The sequence below is a fragment of the Anthonomus grandis genome, chromosome 3 (genome assembly GCF_022605725.1).
Source record: "Anthonomus grandis grandis chromosome 3, icAntGran1.3, whole genome shotgun sequence".
Classification (NCBI taxonomy): Eukaryota; Metazoa; Arthropoda; class Insecta; order Coleoptera; family Curculionidae; genus Anthonomus; species Anthonomus grandis.
The window spans coordinates 15,056,847-15,080,201 of NC_065548.1; the positions used below are offsets into that span (position 1 = coordinate 15,056,847).

Consider the following 23,355-nt stretch of genomic DNA (forward strand, 5'->3'; position numbering starts at 1 on the left):
TAGTTTGGTTACGATTGAAATATTATATTCTTGAGTCAAAAACTATTGCGAGTTTATGGATATTCCTTCGACTACACAGTTAAAACTTCCTTACATTAAAAAAGACGTTCAAACATTTTACACAGTCAGTATTATACAAATTGACTTGTAATTACTGTAACAAATTATTTTACGTCCAAATATTTTCGCAAATTGTATTCGTGAGTTGCTTCTCATCAAACTGGAAAGTTCTGATAAAAAATGTCACTATGTAAACACCTGGTACTTTTTTTAGAGAGATTTATTAGAGACGAGAACCTAACGATTTGTCTATTCTATATCTCTCATTTTCCTGGAACAAAGACTATTTGTTTACTGAAATAATTACAAGCTGTTTTCTCAGTTATTCTTATAATTTTAATTTAAAAAGAAATATGAATTGCTCACAATAATTTCATAATAAAATAATATATAAAAAACTCTATGCTATAAAGCTAATAAATCGTATAAGCAGCAAATTATATAAACCTATATATGAAACAAATCATCAATAAGAAATTACAGTACTAAATATACATTACTAATGCGGATGAAACAATCATATCTACGTGGTATTCTACGAAAAATTCAGATTGTAGCAAACCTGAAAACTTGTTTAAGTCTTAAATCTATAATAAAATTTGTGTAGTTTATTCGTAAATCTAATGATACGTTTAAGAACATTTTTAGAAATCTATTTAAAAAACTAAATATTTGACAGTTACCAATGACAAGTTTATTAAATCGTTTAGAAAGGCGGAAGCCGGTTAAAAATAAAGTAGATGAAAAAACAAGATAAATTATACCAGACTATGGCTTTTTTTACAACACCCGCTCCCGCTATCCTACATAATTACATGTACAAAGAATTGCTAACGTCACACCATATTATGGGATGCCAGAGTAGAGGTTCTACAAAGTGTTAATAATGCGTTTTGGGATTAAATATATCATATTTTGTTCCGATTAAACGTTTGCTCAATAACAGTCGAGTTGTGCAGATTGTCGCAATAATGTCTAAAACACATTTTGCCAAATAAAGCACCACAAATTATTTTAATATTTACTATTCTGTCATCCCTTAGAATGGTAATTACATCGGGTCGAGTTTCCTTAACGTCTATCACGTGAATCGCTCCTGCGGTCCCTCGAGTCGGACCTGCGATCACGGTCACGGTCTCGTGATCTGTCCCTAGATCTATCGCGGGATCTGTCACGTGACCTGGATCTATCCCTTCTTGGACTACGAGATCTAACGGAAAAATATATTAAATACAGGTGGATAATGTTATTAAAATTACTTGTAAAATATGTTAGTAATACTTCCATATCACATTTTCTATTATCGAATATTTATTAGATACATTTTTCAGAAGCTATTGGCTAAGCTACTTAATTTAACTTTCCTGTGCCAGAAGTACGCAGCAGTAAATACAATGATAATCTTTCAGGAAGGAACCTTTCTTTTAAGGAAGTCAGGAAATTGCTTGTTAAAACCCTATTATGATATTGAAGAGTGTTATGATACCTTTTAGTGCATTTAGTTCCCACTGGTATAAGTTTGATTGTGTTTTTTTAGCTTTAGGTTGTATCAGCACTTTATTTTAATTTTGTTTTATTTTTATTTGTGTGTATATTTCATATATTTTTTGTTGTTTGTTCTCATTTACTTTATTTTTTTTGTTTTATACAGCTTTGTTCACAACAACAAATGTTAAGAACAATAAAGTATATTTTGAATTTGAATACTCAGAAAACTGGCTTCGATAAATAAGAAAATGAGCACTTTAAGTAAGAGAGTTTAGTACTTTAAAGATGCTTAACAACGGACTTATTATTGGCACATGTTTGGGAAATGCAATGCACAAATTGTGGGATAACTAACTGATCATTAACCAATTCTATTTGGAGTCAATTTGAATATTGATAGTATTCTAGGTAAAAACGATAAAAATTAGCAAATATTAAAACAAAACTTTATACAAAATGCATAACGCAAAACTTTATAAATGTAAAGCATGTAAAATGAAATCAGCAATATTAAGTAGAATTTTTTCTATAGAGTAGTCTTGGTTTTATACCTGATACAGAAAGCAACACTAACAATCTGTATTCAGTATTCATAAGCATAGTGACTTCAATAAAAGAAACAGATAATTTAAAAAAAAAATTCTCATAAAAAAAGCAGGTAGAAGATAAAGCTTCAAAGCAGGAGATAACACATCTCGTGAGAGTAACAGACTGACTGCTGTAACTAACTACATTGCAAGTTTTTCAAATTGAATTTCAATGAAATTTAAATACAAAATTAAAATGAGAGTATAATTTTAAATGCTCAAGTATACCATACATATAAACTCACTGAATACTAAAACTCAAAAATATTGGAATTAAATAGAGGGAATGTACTAAGATTATTGGAGTCTTACGTAATAGAAAGGGGACAAAGACACAAAATAAAAGATAAACAAATCAAGAAATGTAAAATAGTAATACAATATTAAAAATATTTATTAAAATTTTCAACTCACATTTCAATTCAAAATTTAACCCTTCTTTCAACCTAGTGCTTTTAAATTTATATTTTTATTTTGTTCCATTGGTGTTATCATGTATCAAAAAACTTTTCAATCATGTTTTCCTGTTTCCATTTAAGTTTAACATATACAATGTAAGGATTCCAGACAAGCTCCTTGTAACATTCGTCCTTATGCATTTTTGTAAGGTATTTGTATTCAAAATTAAAACATTTCTTAGCTTCCACAAAATGGAAACACCATCCATTGTTTTGTGTAATTTTCCAAAAGTAACAAAGATAATTGACCCTAGAGAGTATTAGCTCAAGATATTAAACAAAATCCATAAAATTACGTGCAATTTCAGTTACAAGTTCCTATCAATATACTGTAAAAAAAAAACTAATATCGACCACAGTTATTTTTGAAAATATTTTAAGCATCGATAATACATTTAAGCACACAAAAATGTGATTTGGAAGTATTAAGGTAAAAACTTGATAACCTATTACAATTTTAAACACTAAAATTTTAAAAATATAAAATAGTGGAGTAATATTCTGCAGGTATCAAATATCTATTTGATGTTGAATATCAAACGACTCAAAAAAATTAAAGTTACCAATAGCTGCAAAACCTTACTCATCTAATTTTTGTATATTAATATTCTTTGTCCAAAAATAAACAAAGAAAGAGGTTATTAAAAAATAGCCCACCAGACTTTGTATTGCGTCGAGTAGAGGTAGTAGAAAGCAGATATTTAGAGCTGAAATTTCATTTGTGATGTGTGACCCATGCAGGCGAAGCTACGTCGTAAAGGAGTTGGAATTGGTTGGTTGTGCAGCGGCGCCAGGACAGGGAAAACTTTTGTTGTTGTTCCGAGAAAATTTCAAAGGGATTGACGCCAGATCGGATTTATAGGCGCTTTTTCACGCGATGTTTTTAAAGATGATGGATGTCGGTGGTGGTGGTGTTGTATTCAAATAAATCCAACGGGGGAACTGTAGGGGGTGATGTGTTGTCTCAGGGAGGGATGAGTTGGTGGTGAAACAGCGCCATTGTTGACGTAGGCATCCTGTAACGCCCACAAACCAATTTTTTACGTTGTTTTTTAACTCGTATATTATTTTTAATTTTAATATTTAGTTCAATAATTGAGTATTGAGGTTTATAATTGATGTACCTCATTGATGTTGCCCAATAGTTTAACCACACCATTTTCTTTTTATATTTACTGTAGATATGGCAAATACATGCAATATCATGTAAAATTAACTAAACAAAAATTTCAAATTTAATTATAAATGGGTTTTAAATATTTACATCAAATGAAAAATTATTTTTTTGACTTGTATGATGTAATTATGTAGTTGACTTTTACAGAAATTTTAAAAGAATTTTGTTTTCAGTTAGTTTTCTCGAATAACAAAATACTTTTTAAATTATGTCATTTATTTAATTTGGCTTTGTTGCTTAACAGTTTAGGTTTCGCCTAGTGTTTGTTTAGTTAATTCGCTATATCGCTGACAGGCAAATAGGGTAAAAAAATCCTGAAAAAATAAATGAAGATTGTGTACAAATACAAACATCATAAGGGATTGAATTTTAATTAAACTGCATTATAACATAAGAATGAATAAAGGCTTTTTGATGGTATTCTTTCATTTTATTTAAATGTCAAAAAGTGAGTAGCACATTTTGATTAAGACATTAAACAAGACAAAATATATCATTTGGTTGGCAAAAATAATTCCTTTTTTTCATTTTATGTCAAAGTTACCGTCAGTCATGTGATTGGCAATAAAAACTGTTAAAGATGTATTACCTGGCTATACGGCAGAGCCAATTTAATAAAATAATATTAGACAATACAAAATATTAGATAATAATACAAAAATAATACTGGAATTACAATATATTTATATATGTATACATCAAGGTAAAACCTCAGAAGCTTAAATCAGAACAAATAACCATTAACAAAGCTAAAAATTTCTCACAAAAATAACTTACAAGTAACATACAGTAACGAGCAAAAGTGGAGAACCATTTTATTTAATAAATATAAAGCCAGAGTAATCGACTATTGCCAATAAACAAATACTCACATTATTTCTTTAGGTTCAAAGGAATGCAAAAACATATTTGGTATTTATAAATTCTTGCAACAAAAACAATATATTTGCTTATCTTTATTTTATGAGGAGCAAAAGTAGAGAAACATTTTGAAAGTTCTTAGTTTATATTTGCTTATTGAAAGCAATACACAATAATATTTTGTTAATTAATAAAGAATAACCTGTAAATATGCCTCGAGGTATTACTTTGGCGTTATGTATAAAACAGTTGATAATATCAAAATATCAATCGGGTGTTAAACAAGCAATCAGTGCTAAGCAGTTAGGATTAAACCGCTCAGTCGTTTCCAAAACCATAAAGTTACACCGCATTAGGAACTCATTAATAAGTCCACCTAAAACTGGTAGGCCTAGAAAAACGACGCCTAGAGTTGACGAGAAGATTAAATCCTTAGCTCTTAAAAATCCATTTAACACAGCAGTGGATATAAAATCTTAACTAGACGATGTAAATATTAGTGTTCATACAGTTCGAAGACGTTTAAGGGACAGTGGCTTGCCGGCAAGAAAACCATCCAAGAAACCCTTAATTTCGAAGAAGAATCGAACCGCCCGACTTCAATTTGCACATGACCATTTAAACTGGGGCCGTATTTTCGAAACCATGCGAGAATCTTCGAATGCGAACAAAGTCGAGCGGCAAAATTCGCACACGAATTAAAAAGTGCATTTTTGAACAGCATTCGAAATTTCATTCGCATGCGAACATGAAATGTAGTGGCAACGTAGCAAAGTCGAGTGCTATTGAAGGCCGTGTCAAACGGGATGAAGACGATAAAGATTTAACCTAACCTAAAATTTAAGTTTAAAAACATCAGGGAATTTTGAGGTTTTTTCATGGCGTTTCTTGGGTTTATGCGAATTGACTTTTTTTTAAATGAATTAAAAAAATATTGCGGTTTTGTGTCAAGTGAGCCAAAGAAAGAACTAATTTCATTTATGGAAGAGCACCCGGAATTAAAGTCGGGCAAATTCATCCAAGATTTTTCGGCTAAAACTGTGGATAAAACTAGCGGACAGATTACACAGTCTCTGGTGCACATAAAGAGCACATCATCGTAATAGGCTTAATCATTCTATCGTAATAGGCTTGCTTAATCTATATAATTTATTAAATTGAGCATCTGAATACATTTCAAATGGGTCAAGAAATGAAGAGTACATCCTATTCCTTCTATCTGCCAGAGTTTTAGTCTCTTCCAGTGCATCGACGACTTTTCTTTGCACAATATTGTTTAATCTTGCTATTTGATTATTCTTATTTTTTTCAATAAACAACAAAAAAACACTACGAAAATACTTAACCAACTCACAAATAAAAAAAAAACAAAGCTAGTTTAAAATCAAAACAAGACAAGTGGCAGAATCGCACACGAACTTTGAAATTCGAATGGTGTATACCCATTCGAGACACCGCATGCGAAAAAGTTCGCATACGAAGCGGTCGAAAATACGAATATCGATTTTTCGTGCGTAATCCTCTAATTTCGTATGCGAATCAAAGTCGAATGGTTTCAAAAATACAACCCCTGGTCAGAAGCAAAATGGAATACAGTATTATTTTCGGATGAAAGTAAGTTTAATTTATTTTCTTCTGATGGTATTTTATGAGTCAGGCGTCCTAAAAATAAAAGAGTTAATCCAAAGTATACTTTGGGCACTATTAAGCATGGAGGGGGAAATGTACAAGTGTAGGGTTGTTTCTCTGGTATGGAAATGGACCCCATCGTCAAAATTGATGGGATTATGGATCGGTTTAAATATTTAGAAATATTAACTGATAATATGTTGCCATATGCAGAGGAAAACATATCATTGCAATGGAGGTTTCAACACGACAATGATCCGAAGCATACAGCTAAAATTATAAAAAAAAATTTTGAGGACAAAAAAATAACTGTTGTTAAGTGGCCAGCTCAGAGTCCTGACCTTAATCCCATAGAAATCTATGGGATTTAGTAGACAAAAAAATTCGTAAGGAACATCCCGAAAAATTTAAAAATGGAGACGAGTTGTTTGAAGCAGTTGAACCTGCATGGCATTCTGTACCCAAGGAGACCTTAGGGAATCTGATTGGATCTATGAAAAGGAGATGCCTTGCAGTTAATAAAAATAAGGGATATGCAACTAAATATTAATTTGCTGTTATTATATATTTTATTTAAATATGTGTTACTCTATTTTTGCTCCCTGTTTTTTTTTAATTAATTTACATATGGCTTTATAATAAGTAGAATTATATTGTTCATGTTTTATTTTTATTATCTAGTTTGGTGTAGTATTATAGGATAAAAAAATTTTAGTTAACTTTAATAAAATAAATTTAAAAATAAAAAAAAAAGTTTCTTTACTTTTGCTCGGTACTGTAGGTTAAACCTAAGATTCACTATTTTTGATCTAAATGCAGTCCTGGTTTGTGGAGAAGAAAAACCCATAGTTGGCTGAATGAAAAGATAACTGAAACATAGCGGAGTTACCCCTTTTTTGATGGGTCTTAAAAGGAATTGCCTTCAAGATAGTAGGACAATTATATAAACCAATGAAGATCTTATTACATGTTAAAGCACCAGAATGATCCCATCTTATTTCAAGATTAGGGATATCAAACTGGATACTGACAGCATTATAGTCGATGTAATAATTAGGACAAATTTTAACTTCAGTTCACCTGTACAGCCTCAATGTGTTCAATATGATAATCAAAATAGGGAGACCAAATTACAGATGCATATTGCAAATATAAGCAAGGAATAAACCAAAAAGTAATAAAGTAATTTGAAACAGTAAGGTGAGAATATATACCATTTATTTATTTACGGAATCCATTCACAAAAGTGTTACATAGCATACCCATACAAACATATATATTCAGATACAAAACTATCTATAAATCAATGAAAGGTTTAGATGAGTTAATTAATTAAAGCCCCTATGAAATAATATTCTTTAACTTCCCTCGTAAAAGATGTTTTCCTGTGCTAGAGTCAAAAAAGCTTATCTGTCCTGACAGATCATTAGCACTTCGAGCCATTCATGTAATTGGCTCACTAATACCATAATTGGTATGGTGGAATGGGACTGAAAATATGTCTGATTGTCTATTCAATCTGGAAGGCACCCTAAGTATAAAAAGAGACAATAACTCGGGACAATCTATAGTAGCATTTAAAAGCTTATGCATAAAACATAAGTCAAGTAATGTTCTTCGTGACTCTAATGTGGGTAAGTTCAGGTTAGCCCTGACCCACTGATAGTAATACTCCTGCCTCCTGTAACCACATCTAAAAGCAGCAACCCTTAAAAATTTATTTTGAGTTTTTTCAATCTGCTCAACGTAGCAGTTATATGATGGGGACCACACAATTGAGCCATACTCCAAGATGGGCCTAACAAGAGAGCAATAAAGTAATCTAAAAGTAAACAAAGACAAATCAGTTGTAGACCGTTGGATAAAACCCAGCATTTTCATTGCCCTACCAGTCACCTGATTGATGTGACTTTTAAAAGACAACCTGGAGTCAATAAATATTCCTAAGTCAGAAACCTCTGTTTTGACACCAACTGCTACATTATTTATTTTATAAAGAAAAGCAATAGGGTTTCTTTGCTTAGAAAAAGTAATCTTATGGCACTTATTGATATTAAGGGACATTCTATTCAAGTGGCACCAATCAAAGAACAAATTTAAGGTCTTTTTGCAAGAGCACAGCATCGGAAAGGGATGTGATAGGCCTAAATAGCTTCACATCATCAGCAAACATTAGCACACAACAATTTTCAAGTTTCCAAACTAAATCAATCAAAAAGAGGCAAAACAAAACAGGGCCTGAGTGAGAGCCCTGTGGCACCCCAGATGACACCAAAATTTCAGAGGAACATGTACCTCCAAGAATAACAATCTGGGTTCTACCTTTGATGAATCCCGAGATCCACTGAAGAAGAGGCCCCACAATACCTAAAGCCCTAAGCTTCTGCAAGAGTACCCCAAGGTTAACCCTATAAAAAGCCTTGGAAAAATCTGTATATATTGAGTCAACCTGAAGTCCCTTCTCCAATCAGCGGTAGAGGTAGTTGACATACAGCTCCAAATTAGCATCAGTAGATCTACCTTTTATAAATCCAAATTGCTCAGGATTAAATAAAGATTTAAAACTCCAGGCAATCCTATGACTGACCAGGCAGTCAGTCAATCAGCTTTGGCAACTCAGATTGGTTACACACAGCCCGATAATTGGAAATTTCATTTCTACTACCAGATTTAAAAATGGGTTTTAGAAAACTTCTTTTCCAGAGAGTGGGATAAGAACCAGTACCTAGAGATTTGTTAAAAATGAACTGTATTGGTTTCGTAAGAACACAAACACATTTCTTTAGAAAAAATGCCGGAATCCCATCTGGTCCAGCGCAGAGCTTACTTTTAGAGGAAGCAATAACCTCATAAACATCCTGCATTGACAGAGTTAAATTGCTCAGACAAATTGATTTATCAAAATCAAAAGATGGTATGTCATTGACTTGCTCATCCGAATAGAGGGATGAAAAGTATTCGGCAAACATATCCGCAGTATCCGAAATATTCATACTAATCCTGTTATTGTACATCATTCTGGAGGGAAGGCTAAAACCAGTTCTTTTATTTCAAATATATGACCAGAAGTACCTCGGATTGCTAGCGAGATTCATTTCCACCTTATTTATATATTGTTGATAGCACAACTCTCTTAAGTACTCACATTGATGTCTCAAAAATACAAATTTATCATATTCCTGCTGTTGACCACTAATTTTAAACTTTTTGGGAATTTGTTTCTTTCTTATGATCAAAATGCGAAGCTCTGAAGAAAACCAACATGGAAAAGAAGAACTTTTGTACCTCTTTAGAGGAATAAACCTTTCCATTGTAGATCACATTATAGAAAATTGAAACTATGACATCAATAGATGTCTCTGCCAAAAGGTCAAAACTAATTGCTGCACTGTGCAAGCTCTTCTCAAAAATCTTGTTTATTGCATGTTCGACACTAATTAAATCTGAGCTACTAAATACAAGATTTCTAGTGATAAATCCAATACTACACATACTCCTGTAAATAATATACAAAATGTGTGTTAAGAAGATCATTAATGTTGATTGTGTATTGATAATAAATAATTTTTTTAGAATGACCAAACAAAATACATACATACTTCTTTACATTCAATTGCAGACTATTGCTATTACACCACTCAGCAATATAATTTAAATCCAATTGACGTAGCTCAGCATGAAAATAAATAGATACACTTTAAAACCATCAGCAAAAGGGGGATGATTTGAATGAACAATTAATTCACTCAAATCTCTTATGAACAAGGCAGGGTCATTATGTAAACCCTAAGGCATACCTGAAGATACTTTAATACCAGTAGAAATATATCTAACTAACTGCATGCAACCAGTCAAAATTATGACACAATTTCAACCAAAGTCCCACAAAGGTCTATAGCTCCAAACATCCTAACCAGATGATCATGACCCACCCTATCAAAGAACTTTGAGAAATATTTATACCCTCTATTAACCTGTACAGACCTACCTAAGAAAAGCCATGCTGATGATCACTACCTAATCAATCTCTTACAGTGCCATGAAAATTGGAAAGGAGACAGCCTGTCAAACAGCTTAGGAATTACAGACTGAATATATACACGTCAATAGTTTCAAAAATCATTCTCTTGCCATTTTTATGTTTAAGAATTATAATTGTGAAATTATTTGGAAAAATTTATACAATATGTTTATATAAATATGTATACATGCAATACAAGATGAACATAAATAATTAAGTACAAATGATACATTTTGAGCTAAATTTCTTTTAAAATCATAGAAACTCTAAATATATTCAAGTTATGTATTGATCTGATACCTGTACTTTATATTAAAAAATTGGCATAAAGCTATTATTAAAAAAAAAAGAAAATAAGAGATTTCATTTATAGATTCTGAGGAAAGGTATCTCATACTCTACCTATGCATGCTCAAGAGTAATTAAAGAAATGACATGCATTTAAAAATTAAACATTTGTGTTTCAGAAACAAAAAAAAGTCATGTTCTAATTACATCTGCTGAAATCTTACTGAGGCTGAATACCTAAATAGTTAAAGTGAAGTTGTCATTCAAATTGTTTTATGTTTTTAAGTATTATACCAAACTTTTAACTTTATTGAATTATACACATAAAATAACTTAATTTGATTTTTATTTTACAAATTTATGAAAAAAAGGCAATAATTATAAAGCTGTGAAATATGTTTAAGGTTTTAAGTTTATATCAATAGCTGTCAATCAATCAAATTCAGTAGTGTTTATTTTACATGTCACAGGTTCATCTGAAATAATTTGTCAAAATTCCAAATTTATGTTATATTTAAATATTTTTACCAATACCCTACCCAAAGAAGCAGGATTTATATTATCATCGCCTTAAATTTCAAGTAAAATCTATTTTTCATACTAGTACTGTTTATAAACCAAAATCTAAAAATATAGAAGAATTTTATCTTTGTACTGAGCAAAAATAAAGCAACAAATACTTGTTAAGTAAAAGTCTTTTTATTTACTTCAATAGTACAGTTAAATGGGTGGCATCAGGTTGTTAAAATTTATCAAAAATGCAGAAAGATCAAGAAATTTGGCAACAAGTAACTTAAGAATATTAAAAACATAATTTTGTATGATAATAAAGTATATTTCAGTTTGACTCAGCCAATATAAACATTATCAATAAAAATTAATGATCAGAGATATAATGATACATTTATAAACAAAAAACAATGAACCACCTAATTAGCCACTGATTTGAAGGGTGGCTAATTAATCTTTTCAATATCAATCAATTTTTTTTCATCTCTACCTTTTATGTATATGTTCTTTATGGCAATCCAACCAAGTCCACCAAATACATTATATTTTTGTGTTAATATTAACAAGCCCTAATTATATATCAGACAATTGCAATTAATAAAAGTTAAATTAAAATTATTATATAGAGTTTATATCACATTAGAAAAAGCTAACATTTGTATTTGTTGACAGTATAATATATTCATATTCATCTTTTTAAGTTTTTCTTTAAATGCCATTTTATTTCATTTGATGTGATGATTGTTGAAATTGTCATAAAAAAAGAAAAATTAAACTTACCGATCCCTGGGCGAGTACCTATCTCTCCTTCTGCCTCCACCGCCCCTCCTAGATCTACCACTGGACATTTCAACCCGGATTCTTGCTCCACCACAACGACTAAAAGGACATAAGAACAAATGTGAAAAAAAACCCTTCCTAAACTAAATAAGAAATACTTACGTCCCATCAAGGCCTCTGACTGCATCATCAGCGTCCCTTGGATCTTCATACTCAACAAATGCAAACCCAGGCGGGTTTCGGGCAACCCAAACATTCCTCAGAGGACCATATTTGCTGAACGCGTTCTCTATTTCATGTTTGCTTGCTGAAGAACCCAAATTACCTACATAAACCTTACAAGAAAGGTCCCATTCACGATAGCGGGACATTCTTGGTGAGATCTGAAATAATAATTTCATCTTTATTTAGATTTTAGAAGTTAAAGGTCGTGTAAATAGGAGTCAGTGTTGGTAAAGTGACTTTTTTAATAAGTAGAAATTTTCAAAATTAGATTTGATGAATTGGGAGGAAGCATAAGCGGCCATCTTGTCACTGTTTGAGAGCATGGATAATGTGTGAATATTTGTTTGGATTATGAAAGCACATACCTGTTTAATGCAAGTTCCTTATACCAAAACAATTATGCCTGTTTGAAAAATATAATTTAGGAAATTAAGAATCCTCTGAATAGAGGTCTGGTCAGTAACCTGAAGGAACAATGGAAAACGAAGGGAACACCAATCAATAGTAAAAGTGAATAATAGGGAAATAAAGTATAGACGCAAATCTGAAATCATTTATGCTGTAGCATATAGCCGTGAGCATGCGCACAATAGTTTTTTTTATAGTTGAGATTACGTTACGCTTACGTAGTGTCTCCTATATCTCTCTAATATAGTAAATGTGTCAAATGTCATGTAACATGACAAGTCTGTCACTTTGACCTTGGTAATGGTGCGTTTACATGCAAGTTTTCAAAATTATTTTATGCTAATTAATACAAGGTCTTTTTTAATATTGCGACAGAATTTAGAAACGCAATGTATCGTCAATCTATGTCGTAGTATATTGATTTAAATTTTGAATTGCAGGGTGGTAAAGTTGTAAACATTTTTTTTTGATAATCTTGATAACCCTGTAGATACTTTTCTCAAATTTGGTACGTAGTTTCTGGCAGCAGAGCCATTTAATTACAAAAAGTTATCTATGGCTTTATTTTATCTTTATCAGTTTATCTATATCTTTATCTTTATCAGATATTCTACAAGAGAAATAAAGTTGCGCAACTTGCCACTATCCTATTTCTTAACTCTTCAACATTTTCAATCGGAGAAGTATAAACTAATTGTTTTAAGTAACCCCAGAGGAAAAGGTCTAATGAGTTTAATTCGGGAGATTGCGGAGGCCATGGTTGTGGACCTCCGCAGACTTGAGATATTCTCTATCTAAATATTCTCGTGCAATTAAGCTAAAGTGCGCTGGAGCACTATCGTGCATAAAATACATTTAATATCTTAGCTCAAGGCGGACTTCTAATAAAGCAGGCAGTGCCTCTTCGAGAAAATGCCGATAAATAAATTTAAATAACGAAACATTGTAGCGCAACTCGTACCTGAGTTTCGAGAAATACTTCTGATGCTCATGTGCGGATTCAATTTCATATGCGCATTGATAACGCATTTTGCTCATCTGCAATCGGGAAAAAAAACTCTTCTGCTATGGTGTCTTCTTGCATTCTTGCAGGATACCTAGCACCATAAATTTAAATTTCGCAAAAGAAGTTATTTCAATTCACTGAAAATATACGCTTTGACATTGGTATGAGCCATTTGAATTTAAAACTACCAAAAGAAACTTATTCTTGTACAAGTATACTTTTGGCAAGTATAATGTTGCAAGTCAGTATTATACTTGTCAAAAAAACCTTGCATAGTCTAGTTATTATATTACTGCCCATAAGAGCTACTTTAAAAATTTACCTCAAAAAAAATATGTATAGTCATTTAAGCCTAGTCAATTTTTTAAGCCTGAAAATTTAGCCTATTTAGAAGGTAACTACAATTATTTTCTCCAGACCACATGATCATTAATCCAGATAATATGATCAAATTTACGTAGACCATAACAAAATATTAAGCAGCTGTTCTGCAGTCTCTGAAGGCAAACTCTATCCTCTAATAAAAGAGCAGGCCAATAGACAACATCGCAATAAGACAAAAATGATAAAATGAAACAATTACAGAATTTTAATTAAATTCAAGTTGATAACAAAATTTGATAGGTCCATTGAAAATCTTCCAAATACAAGAAATTGTGTTTTATTAGGTTTCAATGTCAAACAGTTTCAAAATGACGTCTCATATATCACTTTAAGATCACCGTTGATACGTGATTCAGCTATGTGGACATTTTAATAGTCAAAACAGTAATAAAGCTGGAAATCGTCAGCATTGATTAAAGCTGAGGTCTAAAGGGAAAACAAAAGAGAGCCAAGAATACCTCCACTATTATAGGAGAAGTGTTCTTGAGGGTATACCCTGCTCAATTATTATATCCGTTGATGAAATGTCATTAAAACACACCTTCTGTTGTCTATCTGATAAATATCTCCTAGTATAATAGACAGGGTGCTTTAAGTAAGCTTAAAGCACCCTGTCCAAAACCAAAGTATTTAAATTTTATGCCTTATGGTAATCAAGACTTATCGAACACGTCTGATTTTGTCAGTCACTTTGACAAGACCCGTAGTAGTTCTATGCAGAGATATAGCAGCTAATTTTTCCTTTAGAAGAAATTACCTACCTAGAAATTACCTTCTCTAATATTTTTTTTTGGGAAAGTTCCATGGGGTCATTTACTGTTGAAATGAGCACAACATTCGCAATTTTCCACTGATTTGGAAATTTATGAGTAGAAAAATACTTAATAATGCTAAAAGTTATTTGCAGTAACAAATGTGACAGGAGCAGATCTGACTTAAACCATTTAGATATAAAGCTTAAAATTCTATGTTTTTTAGAGGAACGACTTTTTTCGTGACCGAAGGAATTATGACCTCCTAGCCTCAGAGTTAAACATTATTCTAGCAATTTCTCTGGGGCAATTTTATTAACTGATGTTTTTCTTCCGAGCTCCTAAAGATATGGTACCTCACCTCCCTTATTAGAACACCCTGTAGAATTTAGAGGGTGTTTTAATAATCAACATCTCCAGTGTAGATGGTTTTTAGTTTTTAATTTTTATATGGACTTTTCGTCATACAAATAAACCGTAAAAGAGACATTTTGTGATTTAAGCTATGCTTCCTCCCAAAGATAAAGAAAAATATTATTGTAATCAAACCTATTAGTAATTAATTTTGTAAATGTATAAATAGTGTCAAATAAATTCTTTTACTATTAGAGTTTGAATTAAGAATTTGGCCCATATATTACGCGAATCGAAACTTTGAAGAGTTCAAAATGCGTTCCTCAGGTTTTGTCTATTTAATGTTAAATGGTATTTGCTCATCATTCGATATTTTAAAAAAATGTCTACATTTACACAGCAATAGTTTAGTGATGACAAGCCCTTACATGTATCCAAACCATAATGTAATTTATAATAGCAATAAGGCTCTCTATAGAATATTTCACGCAAATAATATTAATCTAAATAGAATTTTAGAGTCTAATCATGCCAGCAACTTTGGATCAGATTTGGCATCATTACTGTATACCCATATTTTAAAACATTTCAAAAGTAGCATTTCATCAAAAAATGTGTCCACAATAAAACCAAGTAATCAACCTGGACTTCTAGATACTGACTGTGATAGGGATTCTTTTTTATAGATAATTACACAGAAGATGAAGCTCACTCACATTCTATAAATAACATTGAAAATAAGCATGCGAAAAATTTCAGTAGTTTTATTTTAAATACACAGTCTCTAAGAAATAAAATGAACGAGCTTCATCTTTTACTTGATTCATGTGATTTTCCTGATATTGTATTACTAACTGAGCACTGGTTAAAGCCTAATGAATGTTTCTTAATATCTGATTATATTCAATATCAATTTTTTGTCGGCAACACTACATACATAGAGGAACAGCTATTTTAGTTAAACAAACAATTGAAGCTTTTTTCTGTAAAATTAATAAGTATGATAGCTTTCTGTTGGAGAAGGTTTTTGAATTCTCCCTTTGTTTTTGTAAGCGATTTAATTTATATGGTCTTTGTGTTTATAGACCACCCACAGGAGATATTGGTATGTTCCTGGACAAACTTGATTCTCTATTATCCCAATTGTCTATACACTCCATAGTTATATTGGCTGGTGACTTTAATATTAACTTCACTGATGTAAGCTTGCTATCATATCATACATCCCTTTTAAGTATATTGGAATCTTATGACTTAAAGATGCATGTTCTTTCACCCACACGTATAACATCCTCATGTGCAACTACTATTGATTATTTGTGTACAGATTTAAATGATGTATCATGTAGAGTACTCTCATCTGGTATTTCTTACCATGAAGCCATTCTCGCTGAGATTCCATGCAACACTGTATTTCCTTCATCTCATTATATAGGAAGCATTTTCAGCAGAGCAAATTTTAATGCTTTTTCTTCTACTACAGCTTTGGTTAATTGGAATGCATTTGAAATAGCTCCTGACCCGTTTACTTTGTTATTTCATGTGCTATGTGACAAGATCAATCAGTGTTTTCCTAAAAAGAGACTTAAAATGAAAAATAGAAAACCATGGGTCACATCAAAACCTCCGTTTTTTGGCTAAGTTGTGCAAGTTTACAACTAATGCAAACATTATTCTTTATCATCAGAAATATCGTAGTCTATACAGAAAGACCATAAAAGCAGCAAAGGTTAAATATTATAGTGACCGCTTGAATATGTCCTCAAATAGGCAGAGAGAATGTTGGTCAATTATAAATGACTTCAGGCATTCTCACAAAAAAGTTTCAGAACCAGAAGCCAGAAGTAAGACCAAATAGTTTAAATGATTATTACTGTAATAGTCCTCATTTATTGCTCAAGGAGGTAGATACTAATATTGATCCTTTGCATTATATTCAACAAGTGTCAGTTCAAAATTCTTTTTTCTTTTATCCTGTTAGCCTTACTGACGTTAGAGATGCAATTAAAAGCTTAAAAAACCATAAATCAGCTGGAGCTGATGGGATATCATCAAAATTACTACTCCTTTTGCCTGACTCAGCATTGAGTGCCTTAGCTTCTGCCATAAACAATTCCATTCATAATGGCATCTTTCCAGCATGTTTGAAGGAGGCAGTGGTTATCCCTCTTTATAAGGGTGGAGATTTGAGTGAGCCTTGTAATTTCCGTCCAATTTCTATATTATCTACCCTCTCCAAGATAGTTGAAAAACTTGCAAAAATCAAAATTTTGTCTTTTTTGCAACACAATTGCATTTTATCTGCAAATCAGTTTGGATTTCAAACGGGAAAAGGAACTCATGACGCTGTTTTCAGCTTTTTGGAGAGTGTCTATGTGTCCTTAAATTCTGGAGAGTCCGCGGCGGCAGTGTTTTGCGATTTATCCAAGGCATTTGATTGTGTAGATCATGGAATACTGCTGACTAAGCTCAATAATTATGGCTTTAGAGGTGTGGCATTGCAATGGCTGGAATCCTATCTATCTAATCGTACCCAAATAGTTACAGTATTTGGATGTTTATCCGATTCCAAATTTCCAGAAAATTAGATCCCTTAACTCAGGATTCAGTGTTAAGACCATTATTATTTTTGCTCTATGTAAATGATTTGGGTTCATTAAAACTGTAGGGCAAAGTGGTTCAGTTTGCTGATGATACCACCATTTTATGGAATCATAGAGATTCTGATAATGTTAGGGCCCAGGTTTTTAAGGATCTTAAGATTTTATCGGAGTGGTGTGCTGCAAACAGGCTTGTATTTAATTTGGACAAAACCTTGATTATGGGATTTAAGTGTGACGTTCAGGGCCTTATGTTTAGTGAAAACTCCCCTTTGCAAAACAAAGAAAACTGTAAGTTCCTTGGTCTTATTACCATTGATGGTTGCCTTCGCTTCGAAAATCATATCCTAAATCTTGCATCAAAATTATCCTCTGGATGCTTTGCAGTAAGAATGGCGGGGCATGAACTGGGAGGGGTAGTTGCACGTTCAGTGTACTTTTCTCTTATTGAGTCCCATCTTCGTTATGGCTTGCCTTTTTGGGGTTTAAGCAACAAGGGATTATTAAACATAATTTTTGTGATTCAAAAAAAGGCTTGGATACCTAAGATACCTAAAAGGGTTAGATACCTATGTTCCGCTGGGTTAAGAGATTCTTGTAAGCCTCTCTTTATATCTCAAAAAATCCTAACTCTTTTTTCTCTTTTTATCTTAGAAACAGCTACTCTTATTCATAAATGTCCTAAACCTCCCTCTAACACTGGTCATATGACTCGCCAGGTTAACGATTTTCCCTTACCAATCCCTACATCCTCCTTCACCAAGAACTCACTTATATACCTTAGCAAAAAAATTTACAACCATGTTCCTCTATGTATTAGACAAATTTTAGAAGTTAAGAAATTCAAAAAGGTATTAAAATCACTTTTATTATCCAGGGCATATTATAGCCTTGACGATTTCTTTAATGATACCTTTTAACCTGTGCTCTGACATCATTTTAGTGTTTTAGTTTTGTTTCCTATTAAATAATTTAATTTACTTCTTCTAAATTCTGTTTTATTGACAGCTTTACTTATTTTTTAATCAAATTTATCAAAAAGATGCTTTTTTTTCTCAATCTGTTTTGTTATGATTAATTTTGGTAATGTGTGTAAATCTTATGGCAAAGTGTTTTAGATGTTATGTTTGTTTGAAATTTGAAATTTAAAGTGAATTTGGAATTTTTTAGTTTTTAGGATGCTTGTACACAAGATTTTGTTGTCTTACGTAATATAGCACATTTTCTTTCTCTCTTTCTATGCTGAATATTGGGATTCCTTGTAATATATTCCATATATTATGATGGTGCAGTGGGAATGCTAAATCTTAAAGACAACGTTTTTTCTTTATTTCAATTTTTAAATCCTGTTGGCTTATCTCGTGTATAAATAAAATAAAATAATTAGGTTAAAAAAAAAAATTTAGTATATGGCAAAGCGCATTTTACGCCTAAATTTTATCGTATGAAGAGTATAATGTGTATTGCTATTTTTGAATACATTGCATACGAACCTACTAAAAATTGTGGGTTTAAAAAATGCATTATTTGCCTTGCATTTAAGTTGCAGAAACATTCATTTTCCAGCCTATGAGCGCCATATGTATATATAAAATAGAACATAATTTGACAGAATAACACCCAAATATGGATTAAAACAATAATTGCATGAAAAATATACTAATAAATCTAAGATACAACATATTACAGTAGACTCGCGATATAGTGAACTAATTAATGTACATCCAGTTCACTATATCGATTTGTTTACTCTATCAAATTTTTTTTTAATGTACGTATTAAAGCAACGTTTGTCTTTAGAAAACTAACTTTATTAATGCGAAACAGAAAAAATATTACATATGTAATTAAAATAAAATAAAAAAACGGCAATCTAATCTATTTTTTCAAAAAATTAAGTAATTTTTGTTTGCTTAAGTTTTGTGAAACGAGTATACTAGAATATTCCCATTGAAGGATTTTTTTAATCGACTTTATTGCCGAATTTGTTGTCACTCGTTCCTTATTTACTACCAATTCTTCTTGTACTCCATCATCTTGATCGTTTTCATCACTTTCACTTTGGTCATTAGTTTCTTTTGTGTCAGGTAAGTTATCTTTATTCCAATCGTCTACATCAATAGGTTGAATATGGAAGTATACTATACTTCTGGATTATGGAAGTCTGCAATAAAGTAATGATTTCTGATCTCACGGTGTCAATGTCTTCATTTCTTATTCGGCTCCGTAAAACACTTAAGGGGATGTTATCTTCCTCATCGTCAACTTCGTCGGCTAATGGTGAAAGTAAATTATGCCAGCATTTTTCTATAACTTTAGGCCTTAAATTTCTCCACGCCAAAGCTAAATTTAGAATGGCGTCCTTTAACGAAATATGTTTTAGAGCATCTCCGATATCCTGGTTAGTTCCAATAATTTGTGATAACAAATTTTTTCGATAAAATAGTTTTGTCAGACGAATAGCGTTTTGGTCCATTGGCTGGATTAGCGGAGTAACGTTAGGTGGCATATAAACAGTAAAAATGGAACCATCATCACTTCTTAGCTGTTCTGCAGGTGGATGGCTTGCTGCGTTGTCCAACAAAAGCATGGCTTTAACTGGAAGGTTTTGGCTCTGTAGGAATTCCGTAACCTAAGACAAGAACAAATGCTAGAATAATGTGCAGTTTAAATTTTTAAAAGGAATAAAAAAGGGCGTAAATTTGTAAAAATCGTAGTCCAAAAGGACTGAAACCATTTTTTCAAATTCTCGAGATACAAAGATGGTAAAATTTAAAACGTCTTCCTATGACAAAACTTATCTCAGGAATAAACATTCGGTGAAACCATTCTTTGAAAATTGCTGCCGTCATCCAAGCAGTTTTGGAGTTTCTATAATGGACCGGACAGTTAAAATTTCGAAACGAACGTGGATTTTTTGCTTTCCCAATAATTAATGGTTTAACTTTGTGAGTACCTACCGCGTTTGTGCATGCTCGAAAAGTCACTCTTTGTTTCTCGGTTTTCCTACCTGGGGCAGTTTTTTCTTCGCGAGCTACATATGTCTTTCCGGGCAGAAGTTTCCAATACAAACCAGTTTCATCGGCATTGTAAATCTGTTCTTTTGTTAGCTGAAGCTGATTAATTTTTAGGCGTAAAGTTCTTTTAAAAGGACCAACAAGCTCGGGTTCTGACGATAATTTTTCTCCTGAAATCGTTAGGAAGCGTATTCCAAAACGTTTTTTATACTTTTGCATCCAACCACTGCTCGCATTAACAGACGGAGATTCCTTGTATTGACTGTGAAGTAACTTGGCCTTCTCTTGGATCATTAAACCAGTTACCGGAAAATTTCTCTCCCTTGTTTTTAAGAACCACTTATATAAAGCTTTTTCCATTCTAGGACACTCTGATTGTCTCAAAGTTTTTGTTTTTCCAGGTCCTGTGAAAGTACTGTTGACTCGTTTCAAAATCTTTATCCTTCTGTGACGAATCGCGCATATAGTGGATTTAGCAACACCATATTGTCTAGACAAAACGGTCACTCCGACACCTTTCTTTAATTCTTCTAATATTTTGGCTTTATCGCTTAGGATTAAATGCTTTCTAATTTTTGCCTTAATTATTCTGACGGCGTGACGCGATCTACTGCACCCAAATACAAAAAAAAACTAATTGCCCGAAAAAAAACAAACCGTTTAATATCTTTTTCTTGTCTTAACTTGTTTGTTTACCTAATAAAACTATTGGGTTTACTATTTCGAGAATCAATTTGTTCACTTGACAGAATACATTAAGGGAAAAATGTCTGTTCACTATTTAGAATAGTTCACTAGACAGTGTGTTCAGTATAACGCGAGTCTACTGTATTATTGATTTTCCGTTCGTGGGCGAACGCCCGACCGGCGAATCGACATTTGCATATCGATCCATCCCTCACTCACTGACCCTCACACTACAAGTGTCAAACGTCAAGTTTCTCTTTTTGATTTTCATCTTAATTTTTTCGGAAAACTCAAAATAAAAACAAATTCGTTCCATTATGATGGAAAATTTGATAAAAAACGGTTTATTTAGGAAAAATCCTTATCCTATAACGAAAAAAAACCCATGATTATGCCTTTTGAGTTCGGTTTTATTTAATAACAAGGTTCTGTAAAATGACTTCTACAACGAAAAGTGCTAAATTCTCACAAGGTAAGTCGATTTTCCTATTGTAGTTTTTGTTTCTGATTATTTCTGTTCACTGAATTCACAAATACCCTGATTTCAGTGTAGTTTTGAATGTGGGCCAGATTTGTCTTTATTTTGGGAAGACTCAATGACCTCTTGGCATTTATTTCCTTGTTCCTCTCTTGCTAAAATAGTGCATCAAAAGAAAGTGAGTTTTGAGATTATCCCAGGGACTGGCCACATTTATGATATATAAAACCAAATATTTTATGTTTATTTCCTGGTTTATTTACTGCCCTATTGATAAAATTGACATTTTAATTCACCATTGATAGATAAAGCATGTACATAGAACTGCCCTAGATGTGCACATAAAAACTAAGTTAACTCCATGTTCATAAATAAACTTTTCTTATTGGGTTTGCTTTCTATGCAAATCCTCTATTTTGTGACCAAATACAAAGTATCTATTTCTTTTTTATTAGAGTTTGAATATTTGTTTAGAATTTTTTTTGTGATGTTATATCAAGAGGCTTTTTTTAGGAACACTGACACAACAAAGTGAAGCTCATAATAATACAGGGTGTTTGAAAAATAGACGAAGATATTTGACAGGGTAATTTCTTGTAAAAAAATATGAGAAAAAGTTTCTATAAACATGGGTCCGGAAATGCACAGTTTTCAAGATACAGGGTGATAAATTTTTTTTTAAATATTATTTTTTTATTAATATATAAAAAAAATGTTTACTCAATTCTTTTGAAATTTGGCAGTATTACTTGTTGTATTAAGAGGCTAATTTAGCCCTAATTAGATTAAAATTATAAGGTCCACTGGCGTCCCAGGGGAAATCTTAGCAAATATTATTGGCAAATAAATGTATGCTACTGCCTTTTTTTTCAACTTTAATATTTGTTGTTTGATTAGGCATTTAAAAATACAACTTTTTTGCCTCTTGTATTTTTTTCATATCTCACTTAGTTTTCGACAGAAAAAATAAATACTGTTTTATTGCATGCCACTGGACAAAATTGGTTTATTAATTTTTGAAAAAAATCACAGGTGTCTTGAAAAACAAAAAATCATTTCTGCATGGAGCTTTGACATTGACAAGTGTCAGTTCTCCTAGAAAAATAATTAATATTAATAAAAAATTAATATTTAAAAAAAAATGTACTACCCTGTATCTTGAAAACTGTCCATTTCCGGACCCATGTTTATAGAAACTTTTTCTTATATTTTTTTACAAAGAATCACCCATTGAAATATCTTCGTCTATTTTTTGAACACCCTTTATAGTTTATTTTTATACTCAATATCTAACACATAAAATTAGTTTCTTTGATGTCTCTTTAAGGACTCATGTCAACTTTCTTCACAAAAAAAGTATATAAAAAAAGCATTACAAAAAACCAAAACAAAAGTGCATGATATTATTATTAACCCTTTCTTGTAAAACATAGCAAATTATCAATTTAAAAGCGAATAAATACTATATAACCCTTAGCACTATTTTTTTAGTAATGTTGCCCATGAAAATATAATAAAGGCCTGTCAGGATGTGTCTGAACAGAATTTCTTTTGATTTTGGGGTTGCATGTTTTGTGGAAGTGCG

At 31.8% G+C, this 23,355-nt stretch overlaps 3 protein-coding genes across 4 annotated transcripts in view; 1 reads left to right on the forward strand and 2 right to left on the reverse strand.

Moving 5' to 3' along the window:
* Nucleotides 1–373: 373 nt before the first annotated feature.
* Nucleotides 374–12,616, reverse strand: LOC126734356 (RNA-binding protein 1-like). 2 transcript variants are annotated; one of them, XR_007660030.1, is made up of 5 exons: nucleotides 12,450–12,616; nucleotides 12,022–12,242; nucleotides 11,860–11,958; nucleotides 3,251–3,609; nucleotides 1,070–1,270 (listed from the first exon to the last, which is right to left on the reverse strand). XR_007660030.1 is itself a non-coding variant. In XM_050437947.1 (4 exons), the coding sequence occupies exons 2-4, from the start codon at nucleotides 12,228–12,230 to the stop codon at nucleotides 1,132–1,134; spliced, it is 447 nt and encodes a 148-aa protein (XP_050293904.1). In that variant the 5' UTR covers nucleotides 12,231–12,242; nucleotides 12,450–12,616; the 3' UTR covers nucleotides 374–1,131. The 2 variants fall into 2 exon arrangements, 1 of the variants encoding a protein (XP_050293904.1); XM_050437947.1 differs by lacking the exon at nucleotides 3,251–3,609 and having other exon boundaries at nucleotides 374–1,270.
* Nucleotides 12,617–19,410: 6,794 nt separating this feature from the next.
* On the reverse strand, nucleotides 19,411–21,223 carry LOC126734353 (jerky protein homolog-like). The gene is made up of 2 exons (XM_050437944.1): nucleotides 20,549–21,223; nucleotides 19,411–20,220 (listed from the first exon to the last, which is right to left on the reverse strand). Exons 1-2 carry the CDS (start codon nucleotides 20,963–20,965, stop codon nucleotides 19,705–19,707), a joined length of 933 nt encoding a protein of 310 aa, XP_050293901.1. The 5' UTR covers nucleotides 20,966–21,223; the 3' UTR covers nucleotides 19,411–19,704.
* A 350-nt stretch (nucleotides 21,224–21,573) lies between these two features.
* LOC126734349 (guanine nucleotide-releasing factor 2) overlaps nucleotides 21,574–23,355 on the forward strand; it is a 103,060-nt gene continuing 101,278 nt past the window's right edge. The window contains exon 1 of the mRNA XM_050437935.1: nucleotides 21,574–21,764. Coding sequence (XP_050293892.1) covers nucleotides 21,728–21,764 — 37 coding nt within the window. The 5' untranslated portion in view covers nucleotides 21,574–21,727. The remainder of the gene's footprint in view (nucleotides 21,765–23,355) is intronic.